The 13732-nt window shown below is 51.9% G+C and overlaps 1 protein-coding gene across 2 annotated transcripts in view; it reads right to left on the reverse strand.

Annotated features, from left to right (window-relative positions):
* Window positions 1-716: 716 nt before the first annotated feature.
* Window positions 717-13732, reverse strand: part of KMT5B (lysine methyltransferase 5B) — a 60720-nt gene continuing 47704 nt past the window's right edge. For both annotated transcript variants that reach the window (XM_069066524.1, XM_069066523.1), the window contains exons 8-11: window positions 13560-13579; window positions 13327-13463; window positions 10286-10482; window positions 717-3009 (exon numbers count right to left, since the gene is read on the reverse strand). In XM_069066524.1, coding sequence (XP_068922625.1) covers window positions 1547-3009; window positions 10286-10482; window positions 13327-13463; window positions 13560-13579 — 1817 coding nt within the window. In that variant the 3' untranslated portion in view covers window positions 717-1546. The remainder of the gene's footprint in view (window positions 3010-10285; window positions 10483-13326; window positions 13464-13559; window positions 13580-13732) is intronic.

Genomic DNA, 13732 nt, shown 5'->3' on the forward strand with positions numbered 1-13732 from the left:
TGAACCCCTCACAGACAGATCATCGTGCTTCTAGACCAACTATGATCTGGCGGTCTAAGAAATCTACACCCACCACCCGTAGACAAGTCTGGCTGCTCCCTAAAGACCGTGTGAAGGGCTAAACCACACAGGCAGCGGAGAAGACAAGACTAGGGAACTCCCTCCTGGGAGAGTGAGAAGCAGGCCAGAGCCAGAGGGTAGGAAGGCCATTTTCTCTGGTCACCCCCTGGCATTTCAGCAGAAAGAGGGAGCCGGACAAGGTCTGTCGGGCAGGGGGTGGGGGTGGGGGCGGGGCAGACACCGATGGCCCCTCCCCAGCTGGGCCAATCCCCTCCTGAGCTACGGGCCTCATGACCACCACCTGGCATGGCAGCCTTTCAAGCTCCAAGTTCAGTGATTTACAAGAGGCTGGCATCAACACCAAGTTGTAATCAAAGTTGCTTTGTTCATTAAATTATTAAGAATTTCTCTTCCCTCTCCACAGGGCTCCTGTGTGGGCTGTGAGCCAGGAGGGCCTGCTGACCCGGGGCTCTGAGGGGTGGCCTATGGCATTGGCATGAATGTAGAGAAACCTTCCTGGTAAGTTCTTTTAATGTCTCATGACAAAAGTTTCTCACAACACACAAATATTTACAACATATACAGTGTTTTCAGTCCTTTCCATTGAATCTCCAAGACAAAACATTTTTATAGGGCACCACAGAACAAAAGCTGTGACTCATGTTTTTATTTCATAAACTATTATAAGTTAAAGTGAATAGATTTCTTTATATTCCTTGTAGCATTTTACAAGTGCAACAGAAAACGATGAAGAACCGAATGACGAGCTGTGGGTCATGGGGTCAATGCTGCCTGGTGTCACCACATTGTTTCACAGCAAATTTTTGAAAAAATAAGCACCAATCATTCTTGCAAAGAACAATTTTATCTAAAAGTATTGAAAAGTGTTAAATACAAGGTGTTTAATTTACATAACAAGCAATAAATACACCCTATCCAAACTTCCGTTCTGCACACTGCTACCCTCGTACATATGATGTACTAAAAAGCTAGCAAACTGTCAACACCTTTGTCATCGCACTCTTTAAAAAAGAAAAAAGAAATCCGTGTGACTTCCAACCAACGGTTTGCTACAGGACCAAGGCCACCAACAGTCCATCCGGGACAGCGTACAGTGTAAAACGGACAAGACTCCAGGGAAAACACCTACCAGGTAAATCAAAGAGCCACAGGTCATTGCTGGTGATAGTAACACGTACTCAGAACGTTACTATGCTGCTACGGTGATTCTGTAAATGACAGTTTAGTCCGCTCTCCAAGAGCCGGCGGCTGCTCTCGAGGGTTGAAAATCATCATCTCCACATCATTGTTCCCCCTCCCCTGTCCCGAGGGAAAGCGGGCCCCTCTGTACAGTGTTCTTCGAGCCTTTATTCACAACGGGGTGCCCCCTCGACCTCAGAATTGCACGCAAGAAGAAGGCGCGCCGCCGTGCGTCGGGCGCTGGCTGCACCCTCTCCAACACGAGTGGGGCTCCCCGCAGCCCCGCTCAGGCGTTCAGCCGCAAGGACTGGTCCTCCCGCCGCCGGGAGGAGATGTCGATGTCGATGGAGTCCTTGCCCACGATGAGCCGCAGCCGCTTGGCCGGCGGCAGGGGGATGAAGTCGTCGTCCTCGGAGTCCTCCGTGTCCTCGGACGCGGACGCCTCCTCGGCGCTCGCCTCCTCGTAGGGGCCGTAGTCGTGCGCGTCCACCCGCGACTCCAGCAGGGAGCACAGCCCGTTCTCGCGGAGCTCCTCCGCGTAGGGGCCTCGGCTCTCCTCTTCCCGCTTGAGCTGAATCTTCAGCTTGGTGGAGCCGCCGCCGCCTGGCCCTGAGCTAAACCCGTTATTAAGCTTGGCTACGTAGAGACTATGTTCCCTGTCATGGTCCTTGCTTAATTTGATGCTGATTTTGGAAGAGTTCACCCCGTCGCCGTCTTGGTCGTTGGCTTTACTGCTGCTATCGTGGCGCCTCCGAAGAGTCAATTTGGGAATCCCAGAGCTGTTTTCCAGGATCAGCTGCGCATCATACCTGGTGATGCGCCGCTTTTTTTTGCTTTTTGCAGTTCTAAAGTTGTCTTTTGTTTTGAAATGATCGGGTGTCCCCACAGCAGCAGGTGCACAGTCCTGGCGGCCCAATGGCCCGTCCCCTCTGTCCCTGGGCTCTCCGTGGTCAGAGGGAGAGCTGATGAGGTCGGGCACCGCTTCACTGCTCTCAGGGGCATCCAGGACTGGAAGGGATTCCTCTGCTTTTGCAAACTGTTTCAAAAGTTTTCCTTGCCGTGATTTCTTTTTGGCCATGCTTACGTCATCCTTTGGAGACCTCCCCTCCCCTTTGGGGGGCATGGTTTCGTGAGCCTTTTCCTGGTCATGCACTGCATGAGGGGCGGGTGGCTCCACACTGTCTGTGTCCGTGCCAGGGCCCGTGCCCGGCCAAGTGCTGGGAGAGCTGCCCGGCAGGTCTGGTTCAAGGGCCGGCTCAGAGGTCTCCTTCCAATTCGTTCTCGTCCTCACTGACCTCCGAGTGGTATATGTGCAGGGTGACCCCCCATCCTGCTCAGGAGCCCCATTCACAGGCCCCTGCCGGTGCTCTCGTGCCGCGTGGCGGGTCAGGCAGCCGCTGCCCGTGGCGGCGCTCGCTGGTCCCTCGGCTGCTTTGTCCTTTTTAATGGGCAGGTTTTTGTAGAGAACCACTTTGGGCTCTTTGAGGACCAGGTTCCCCACTTCGAGCTTCCTCGAGGCGCTCTTCGGTTCTGGCCTTCTGCACTGGTTTCTTAGCTTTATCTTGGAAAGCAGAGGCTTGATGACCGGCCTTTTCAGCTTCTTTGGTAGCCTGGGGTTGTGGAGAGGAGTGAGTTTCGATGAGGTAGAGTTGGAGGCCGCTGGGATCCGCGACACCGATGACGACGGCCGTGGGAGCGATCGGTTCTTGCTGCCCTTCTTCACGCCAACAGACGATTTCCTGTTGGCGGCTGTAAGAAAAAAAAAAAACCAACAAAGAGTCAGGGAAAGCCCAGGAAAGGGACCGAAGGTTCTGGAAACCTCTGGGCTGAGCAGGGATGGCCAACAGCTTCTGGACAGCATGAGGTGTGGGATGTACACTTTCTTTCCACGAATTCCTTTCCAAAGATTTCCACTTATGAAACATCTATTACTTTTTGAGGGAAAACTATTTCATGGCTAAACAGCTCTTATCACTAAGAATTTAGATTTCATGGTCAGCCTTTCCTTAATCTCCTCCTAATACCCAGACCAAATGAAACCAGCCTATAATTTTCACCCTCTATTTTTCCATGTCTCAAAACACCCTTAAAAAGGAGAAATCAAGAGAAAATAGGTGTAATTCACTTTCCCTACCCAAATCTTGTTTAGTAGAAAGCAAACAGTAATGGGTTTGAATGAATCATCCAAGTAATGGCTAGTGCTATTACGTGGACTATTCCCCAAACTCAGATGAATAAGGAGGAGCCAAAGCCCAGGACACACAGGGCAGGCATAGGCTCAGGGATGGCCCTGGGGAGTGAAGGGACAGGCAGAAGTTGTAGAGCTAAAGCTCGGGGGCATCCATGTAAAATATATCGGACACACGTGCCCTCCCCTCTTTCTGGACCCTCTATGCTCAATCCCGGCGATGTGGCCGGCACCCAGTCACCTTGCCCTCCCTACCTCCTCTGAGACCACCCTGATGCTTGAGCTCAGCAGGTCCCTGGATGCCAGGGCTAGACAGGCTCCCTAAGCTACCCTTTCCTATCCATTGTGTTCAGCTCAATGACCTCAGGAGACAGCAGGGACCCCCTGACTTGGGAGCTTATTGATTGCATTATGAAAGTGTTTACTGAGTCTAGAACAGACTGTTCTACCACACATTTTCCTACCATTACCCCATCCAATCAGAAGGGGATGGATCTTGTCACAGTGGGCTCAAGTGTGCTGACCACATCTCTCTTTATGTATTGGTCCATTCTGTTTCCTGGGGGACCCATAACACATTTTTTTTTTTTAAAGCAATCGGGGTTAAGTAACTTGCTCAAGGTTACACGGGCAGTTACTTCTGGGTGTGGTGCTAAGTATCTGAGCCTGGATTTGATCCCAGGTCATCCCAACACTGGAGCCGGTGCTCTTACTCGCTGTGCTACCTGGCCGCCCCTCCATAATACACTCTTAGCAACAGTGACCTGTGAATCCAATGGGACAATGACCAACCTAAAGGGAACTGATGCTCCTGGGAAAAGTAAAAGGTGCTGGCAGGCCTAGGAGAGAGGGAGACAATAAGAATCCTGACAGGCACACTCAAAGGTCATAGATGTTTTAGATATCATCCCTTCATATTCAACTCACCCTGTGCCCTCTGTCCATACACACACACACACACACACACACACCACACACATATACACACACACACCACACACTTATATACACATGCACACACACACATATTCCCTTTAACTAGGGGATAGATTTTTTTAAAAAACAAACATTGAGAAGCAAGTCAGGATCCTGGAGTGTCTCATCAGGACAAAAGGGCCCTGAGGAGGGGCTGTGAAAAGAGATCACTGCCAGGCCGTCCACTCTTCTTACTGGCTGGAGGTTCAAGACTGTGTACCCCCCTCTCCCCTCTTTTGCATGAACTATATGAATGAATAAAAGCATTTATTAAACACACATTACATGTGAAGTCCTAGGGTAAGCACTGGGAATACCAAGAGGCCCTGCCCTCAAGGAGCTCCCATTCCAAGGGGGAGATCACACATGGGGAGGGGGGTCTCAGGTGCCATCTGGATGGAGAAATCACACAGTCCTTAGGGAGCTGCAGCTGCCAGGAAGGTGTCAGGTCACTTCTTTGATATCATTTCTACTGATAAAGTCACCCCAGCTCCCCATGTTGAAACACTGGGCCAAGGACTCTGGGGGGCCACAACCTTCCCTTCTGGGTCCCCAATTGCTGCGGCTACAGCCCCTGCAGCAGCAGGTCCAGGCTATGTCTCCTCAGGGGCCACTTCCCAGGATGACCCCAAAACACGGAGGCTCAGCTCTTCCAAGGCTCTTGTACGCAGGCCCTGGGCTGTCTTTATCAGGGTCATCAGTTCTGAGGGGAGATGGTCATCAGGGTGGGGGCAGGGGTCTGACATTTCCCCTGGAGGGTGTCTTCCCACTCTAGGCAGGCTGGCCAGCCTCCATCCACAGGAGTTGTTTCCCCAGACAATAGCTACAATGGCTGGACAGGACAGCGGGATGTATAGTCTTATGGGTGCTGCTACTCCAAAGGTGTCTTGTTGGCATATGACGGTCAGGATTCTGGGTCCTTATGGCATTCAGGCAGGCAGCCACAGGGCTCTATGGTGACACCAGGGTACACAGGCATGACTGTGGGCTTGGAAGGGGGTAGCAATGGCAATGGAGAACTGAGATGTCCAAGTACATTAAAAGGTCTACAATTCTCTGACATTACAGGCTACATCAATAGAATTCAGCTGTGTAAAAAAAAAGAGCTAATAAGGACAAGAACCCGTGTCAAACAAGCTAAGCAGCGTGGCTGGTCCTGAGGTGTGAGCCGGCTTTCTGCAACATGCCTCTTGTCAGGGCTCAGCACAGCTGGAGTTAAGACAGCACATGTCCAAGTCCAGCTGGCACCAAGGGCTCCTGTCCGGATGAGGCCCTGCCTCAGAATCTTGGGGGGTTTTCCCATCCCCCTCTGGGCCTCACCAATGTGTCTGACTGGCAGAATGGGAGGGTGCTCTCAGTTCTCTCCTGGCCGCCTCTCCGGCTACAGAAAGGGAAGCAACATAAGGTCGTGGCTTCCCCGACAACTTTCAAAGGCATTAGCATGGTGAACAAGAGGAAGTTTCTCAATAAAAAAACCCCCAATGGAATCTAAAGGCTGACTTGGGTGAGGGAGATTGGCAGCCACACAAAAAAGGAAGCCCTTGCTCCTCATTTCCCACGGCTACTTCCTTTGGGGGCTCGATGCTGCCATCTGCTTTATATGGACACTTCAATCTCTCTCTCTCACAAGTGATCAGTAACAGAAAGAAATAAAGCGTGAAAGAACACAACTGGCATCCAAGGCCTTTGGTGGTGTTCAGAAAACAGATAAACACAGCAACAGAAGCAAAGCAGACCAACGACCCAGTTCAATACCTTGGAAGACATTAATTATTTAGGAAAGAACACCTGATCTGACAAATCTGCTGGGCAGACTAGGAAGCAGTCCGGCAGAGAGAAGGTGCAGGGCAGCATCTTGTGTCCAATTCACAATGAATACTCAGAGAGACTCTAGCGATGGCAGCTGGTATAATTTACAGAGTCCCTACTCTGTGCCAGGACCTGGGCCAAAGGGCATACTCTCATTTGATCCTTACAACCGCCCTGGGAGGGAGAGTCTAACATCACCCCCATTTTACAGATGGGGAAACTGAGGCAAACAATGATGTGACCTGCCCAAGGTCACACAGCTAGTAAGCGTCTGAGGCCAGATCTGAACTCAGGAAGACGAGTTTTCTGGACTCCAGGCTCAGTGCTCTTTGCCCTACATGACCTAACTAAACCAGACCATAAAAAATTAGGAGAGAAGCAAACCAGATGCCCTCCCAAAGCTCTGAAGAGGAGATGGCTTCTTAATCAAGCAAGGCAGAGAGCCAATTATGAAAGATAAGACTGCTCTCTGGCCACAGGAAACTGAGAAGTTTCCACACAAACCAATCAGGTGCCCTGAGGAGAAGAGGAGGAGACCTCAAAGGAATGGAGAGAAATGCCAAGCCCCATAAGGCCCAGGGCACTGGCAGCGTGAGGCCCCTGAGGCTGGAGGGCGGTGGGAAGGCGGGCACCCTGGGAGTGCCCCCACAATTAGGTGAATCGAGTAACTCTAGTGTCTGGCCTCTGACCCGGAGCTTCTACTGCAAGGCTTATGCCCACGGAGGCCCCTGACAGAAGAAAGTCCCTGCTCCCCACAAATACTGGGCGCAGCCCTTTCTGGGGCCCAAAGAATCAAGTAGGAAATAGCACGTGATGTCACAGAATGTGACTCATGCCAAGAAGCATGGAGGGAGGGATAGGAATTGCCAGGAGCCCAGGGTAAATGATGACCACAACCTCGTGGAGGAACCCCTGAAAATGATCAGAAGGGAATGAGAGAAAGCATGTGCCACAAAAAGAGACCGGAGAAAACACCCGGCCCTGCCTCCCCAGAGCTGTGAGGGCCGCACCCACAGTGCCCTGTGGGTGTTTGCCTCACTTTTTCAATGTTTCAAGTTTGCTGAATTTTTTTTTCCTTTAAAAAAGTATTATTTGATTTATGGCATGGGAGCAAAGAAAGTATGCTGGGAAAAATTCTGGTGATTTAATCAGAAAATTATTAATAAAAGTTTATTTTGGAAATAAAAAGACCATAAATGAACTCTGAGGGTGGTCAAAGGCACAAATGATAAGGAATGATACAGGAAACCCCAATGGTCCTCTATGCCAATGTGCTCTGCCCACCTGACAGTCTTCAACAATTATTTTAGGAAAACCAGACAGAACAAAACAGCCTACTGACAACTGATTCACTTTTCCATTACTGAAACATGGACATCTCTTAGAATAGAATGCTACATGTTTAAATTATGTTTTGTCCTCTGCACCACCGCCAGGGTAATGAAATGTGCCTCCAGGGCAGCTGAGCCCATGTCCCTGCCCTACTCAAGGCACTGCAAAGTCTCCCTAACCCTGTAGATCAAGCCTTAATTCTTCTATCTGGTCCTCAAGGCCTGCCTCAGTTCCTCGCATGCACATTAAGGCAGGGTCAGCTGGCATTCTGCCCACTTCCATGGCTTGGCATGGTGCTTGGCCATGCCTAGAATGCACCGTCTCCTAACCTCTGCTCAGAAGCCCTGGTTTCCTTTGATGATCAAACAAGCAGGACCTTCTAGATGGATGGTCCTAGGTCTGGCCTCCTCCCATCCCCCCTCCCCGGTGTTAAAGCTTTGCCTTCAATCCCCTTGTCTCTGTTTTCTCTGTGGATGTATCTTCCCAAGCAGAAGCTAGGTGATCCCGGGCCTGGCACTCAGTGAGTCACCTGGGGACTGATTCCAATGCCAGACCCAAAGTTCTGCTGCTCTAATAAAATGTTCGAGTTACAACCCAAATGCAGAAACCTGCTTATTTGCAAGTAGGCCTAATGACCCACACAGCTGTGGGACAGGCACTTCCTCAAATTTAGAAAACCACTTAGGAGCACTGAAAAGCCTTGGGAGCCTGGCTGGAAGGACCCTGAAGAGATCAGGCCCTGGCAACCAGATGCCTCCAAACTATGGCCCAGCTCTCTAAGACTGGGCACATTCAGGTAGCCCACTGGGGCAGGTGTGGTCTGGGCTGTCCCCTTTTAAAGCCAGCTGAGCATGGACAGGCGGTTTATACATGTGCCAATGGTGAATGTCTGGTCCTTCATGTCAGAGGTCCAGATGGAGGAATCCAACATGTTTCTAGCTGTGAAAACCTCTGGGCTTATAAGAGGAGCCAATGAATCCTGGAAATGGAAAACGAACATTTGGGATGATGCCAAGGATCCCCTGGCCCCAGAGATCCTACTGCCAGGCATATGCCCCAAGGAAGCTACAGACAAAAAGCCAGGCACCACAGACCCCAGAGGCAGCTGAGAACCAGAGCAAAGGCCAGGCCCAAGGAAGGAGCAGAGGAAGCCTGAGCTGCTGCAGGCTGGGAAGCAGCGTCAGGAGAGTGCTCTAGACGAGGGCGAAGGCTGGGCGGCCAGTGCAGCGACCGAGGGGACACCCCCGCCCCAGCTCTCTGCAGATCCCTGTCGTGAAAGCTGTCAGATTTCCTGGAGGTCTTGGTCAGTCTTGCTGGCTTTTTGTTCATGAGCTCCCTTTTTTGCCTGTGTCCTTTCTGAGCCGTCCCATGGCTGCCCCAGGGCTGGCATGCCCCACTTTGCTCCTGCCCTCCTGGGCAGGTGAAGACGCTGGGGAGGGGGACACACACAGTCAGTCCAGCCCCGTGCTCGAAGGTCGTGGGGCATGACAAAGGGGTCGTGAAGCTCTTTAGTCTAAATCCGTGCAGGGACCTGTCAGCGCTGCCCCCATGAGGGGGTTTCTGCAGCAGGATTCTTGGGTCGTTGTCCCCCTTCCAGTGTGGTTCACAACTGAGTCCTCTCTTCTCGGGCCTTGGCTTTTGGGGCCTTTGCCCTTTGTCTTTCAGTTTCTGATACTCACCAAACTGATCTGCCTCGTAGGAGCCCGCCAAGGGGATGGGTCACTCCTGAGCCGCCATCGCCACCAGAAGCTCCTCCTGGCCGCTGAATGACGCTGCTGTGACGGGCTGTGCCAACAGCCTCTTTTGTTCCCCTCTGGCATCGCTCTCAGGGCATATTCCCAATAACAGTAAGCAGTCTGAAGGAGTGGGGCTCACTTTCAATCCTGCCATGAGACACATCAGCCAAGGGCGGCAGTGACGGCCTGAAGACAGCTCCCATCACTGGACCAGAACAGGGGCCGGCCATGCTTTTCTCTCTCTTTTTTTGCTTTTTGGAGGGGGGAGGGTAGGGCAGTTGAGGTTAAGTGACTTGCCCAAGGTCACACAGCTAGTAAGTGTTAAGTGTCTGAGTCCAGATTTGAACTCAGGTCCTCCTGACTCCAGGGCCGGTGCTCTATTTACCGCACCACCTAGCCCCCCCGGATGTGGTGCTTAGAGGTGTCCCCCCTCCCCGGCTGCCCCCACAGGATTTCCAAATTTCATGCAATTTAGCACAGATCCATCCTGCCCCCTCCCCTAAATGAGAAACCAGGAACCTAGCATCCAAGTATCATCTATTCAAGGAAAAGGTGGAAAAAGCACATTAAATTCTGAAATAGCTGATTGGATCAGGAAGCAGAGGAGGAAATCCATACTAGTGGGGATCTGAGGGCCTAGCCTCAACTTCCTCCTCAGCTGCCCAAGGGAGCAGGACTCGGGGCTCAAGCTTGTTAGTCAGGGGCTTAAACCCCTTCCCTTCAAAGGCCGGGGTCCTCCTGTGGCCCCGTCAGCTCAAAGACCTCCCCTTTTGAGGAACAATGTTCTCAAGCCATTTCCTCCGCAGGCATTAGCTACTTACAAGAGCCGCGTTTACCTGGGAAACAAATGATGGTGTGATTTTTCTAAAAGCCACACAGCAGGGGAGCCCTGCGGCCTGGCCAGCCCAGTGCGGTGAGGGACGGCTCCCTAGTGCAGGAGGCCCAGGCACAAGGACAGAGCACACGCAGCCCTCCCCTTACTCACTCGCATCGTGCTTTTCCTGAGTGGTGTCTGCGTCCGTGTTGGAGCTGACAGACTGGCTGTCTGAATTCTTGCTGCTGTCCCCGAGCTTTTTCAGCCTGTTTAAGCGCTTGTCAGTCTCTCGCAGCCCATATTTACTATTGATGACAGGAGCAGGCGTGGGCAGTCCCACTCTTGATTTAAAAGCACCAGTTCCCCGTCTGGAAGAGAGAAGAGAACACTGGCAGTGGAGTCCACGCCCTCTTGGGGCTGGTGGTGGAGGGATGACCACAGGCCCTGGCTGATCATACCCCTTCCCTCCTGCACTGGAGAAGCCCTCAGATCCAAGGCTCAACAGAATTTGAACACACTGGATAAGAGCGACTGTTTAAAAAAGACAAAAACAAAACCCAAGATTTTTTTTTAAAAATCAATTTTTTGGTTCAATTCACTGGCCATTTGTTAAGTGCCCACAAGGAGGGACCAGAAGCTCACAGTGCCAGATTTCAGGGAGCCTCCATCCTCCTGATAGGACACAACATGGTGTCCTAGGACCCCAGGGAGACAGAAGGGGATGTGGTCATCGAGGGCAACCTCCTCCTCCCATTTTAAAAGTGAGGAAACTGGGGTGGCTAGGTGGCACAGTGAACAGAGCACTGGCCCTGGAGTCAGGAGGACCTCAGACACTTAACACTTACTAGCCATGAGACCTTGGGCAAGTCACTTAACCCCAATTGCCCCGCCTTCCCCCCTCCAAAAAAAAAAGTGAGGAATCTGACACCCAGAGAAGGTTAGACCTACACAAAGGAGGAAATAAAAAGATACGTAAAGTAACTGTGGAGCTTCAAAAGGATCAAGGGCTAAGGTGGGGAGGAGGGTGGGGTACCAGGTAAGGCCACAGAGAGGAGGCAGCAGCTGAGCTGAGTTCTAAAGAGGAGAGAGGTCATGCCAGGTACGGGCCCAGCCTAGACAAAGGTCAGAGAGGTGGAAAATGGAGAAACAAACTATGGCCAGAAGCAGAGGTGGGAGCCAGACGGAGAGGGCTTTACATGCCAAGGTGAGGAGCAGCCGGGGAGGCCCAGAATCTGGCTGGCTTGGCAGAGGGAGTCCTGACAGACAAACTGGAGAGAAAAGACCAAAGAGGCGCCTCGTCAGGGAGACAATGAGTGGTGAGGCGCAGGGGTCACTAGGGACCTGCCTACGACAACAAGGGGCCAGAGGCAGAAGGCCCTGGATGTGCAACCCGCCTCCAGGCCAGCACCCTCTTGTAAACATGCCCCCAGCTCCAGGTTCATGCCTTTTCCTTACGAAGGGCCTAGATGGTTGGCTCAGCCGGTGGGCTCAGCCCGGCATGGCTGGATCAAGTCTGCCCATAGGCCCTTGAGGAGGATGGTCATGTGAGCCCCTCGGATAAGCCTCCCAGGCCCAAGGGCCACTCTTGGGCCAGTGCCGCCCGTTTCAGCTAGGCCATCTAACTTAACAAATATATCAGAAGAAATCTCCGTGACCACCATTGCCTCTCCCTTAAGGCCCCAGGAGGGCTTGGGGAGGCCAGTGTCAAGTACGTACTTTATGAAGATGACACATTTCTATGCCCAGAATTTCTGGTGATTAGAAATCATTGAGCTGCAGCCCAGGTGCCTCAGTGGCCCTGCTTTCCAGGCTACACACCGCCTGGCAGCCAGCACTCCAACCGCCTGTGTGCTGCCACATGCTTTTAAGATAACGGAGGGGGCATAACAAGGGGTCGTTCTCAAAGATGCCCAATAATCCTTCCGGGCAGACCTGCTCTATGGGCGGGACTCCATCTCTGACTTTTCCCTGCTAGATGGCACACACCTTTACAGATCATGGGCACCTGAAAAGTCTGCAGCCTCATGAACAATCAACAGCATTCATTCATTCATTGAAGATCGTAAAGCATGATTTCCTGTGACCCTCCCCATCTCCTTGGGAACAGGGGCCGTCTGCATGCCCGTCCCACAGATGAGGAAAATGAGGGAGTCAGCAGTAAGGGAAGCCATCCATACAGCCAGGAGGTGGCCAAGGCAAGACTTGGAGGCACTGAGGCACCCTGGTCGTGGCCACTCAGCGGCACAGCGCGGAGTGGACGGAGCACATGACACCACTTATGGGATCCCTCTCTACGACCTTAACCCCAGCCTGGATCAGAGGGAGACAGAGGAAGCGCCACAAGCAGTCCCATTCTGGGCTCCTTAAAGCGCCGAGAGGAGAAGACACACACAGTCTCACCCCTGGCCTGGGCATCCTTGGCAGGGCCCATCTCGCAGCTCAGTGGAAATCTCTAAGAAGTAAACTGAGGCTTGAGCACAGGGGAAGAAACTTTCTAACAGAGCTTCCTAAGAATGCAATGAGCGGGACTGATAGGGGCCACAGTGATGGGGATTCTAGTTTGGGGCTGGCCTTCAAGGTCTCAACATGCTCTGATCAGTGAGGCAGAAAGAGCAAGAAGGGAGAACAGCAGAGAAAGAGAGGAGAGACACATGCACAGGGAGACAGAGAGGGGAAAGAAACTGGGAGGCAGAAGGAGGGGAGACACAGGAGAGAGACAGAGAGGAGAACCTGGCTTAGCGAGTTCCTCCAGGAATGACTCTGAGGCACTGAGGGTTACAATAACCCTCAACGCCCCCAGCGCTAACCCTCCGACCTAACCCTCAACGCCCCCAGCGCTAAACCTCCGACCTAACCCTCAACGCCCCCAGCGCTAACCCTCCGACCTAGCCCTCAACGCCCCCAGTGCTAACCCTCTGACCTAACCCTCAATGCCCCCAGCGCTAACCCTCAATGGCCCCAGCACTAACCCTCTGACCTAACCCTCAACGTCTCTAAGTCATTCCTAGAGTGACCCACCACATTCTGAAGATTAAGAATATATCTTTTGGGGAGGTTAGATGATACAGTGAATAGAGCACCGACCCTGGAGTCAGGATGAACTGAGTTCAAATCTGACCTCAGACACTTAACACTAGTTGTATGACCTTGGACAAATCACTTAACCCCAACTGCCCTGCCTTTCCCCCTCCAAAAAAAAAAAAAGAATATACCTTTCACAAGTGTAACACTCGCAATACTCATTATTTTCTCCAAAAAACCCGTCTCCATAATAACAAGATATTTCTTCTCCGGGCTCAATATCTCTCAGGGCTTTCACACATGCTGTGTCCCGACCAGTTGAAACAAACTGAAACATAACAAGGAATTCATTAAATGAAGGGTATGATTTGAAGAGGGCCCAGAATTCAGAGACACTGATATTTTTTTAAACAAATATACCTACCTTACAGTTAGGTCTGCAATCTGAAAAATGTCCAAAAGATAAAGTCAATTAAGTGCTGATAAGATCTGAAACACGAATAATTCCAGAAGCCTGAAACAAGCTTTCAAAGCCGTGCTGACGCCTGCGCTAAGAGTGAGATAGCGACGGCCATGTCCCATCAGGGGGACAGGAGA

This window comes from Petaurus breviceps, unplaced genomic scaffold (assembly GCF_028583685.1).
Source record: "Petaurus breviceps papuanus isolate PSGF00001 unplaced genomic scaffold, PetGlider_PUasm1.0 90721, whole genome shotgun sequence".
In the NCBI taxonomy this organism is placed as follows: Eukaryota; Metazoa; Chordata; class Mammalia; order Diprotodontia; family Petauridae; genus Petaurus; species Petaurus breviceps.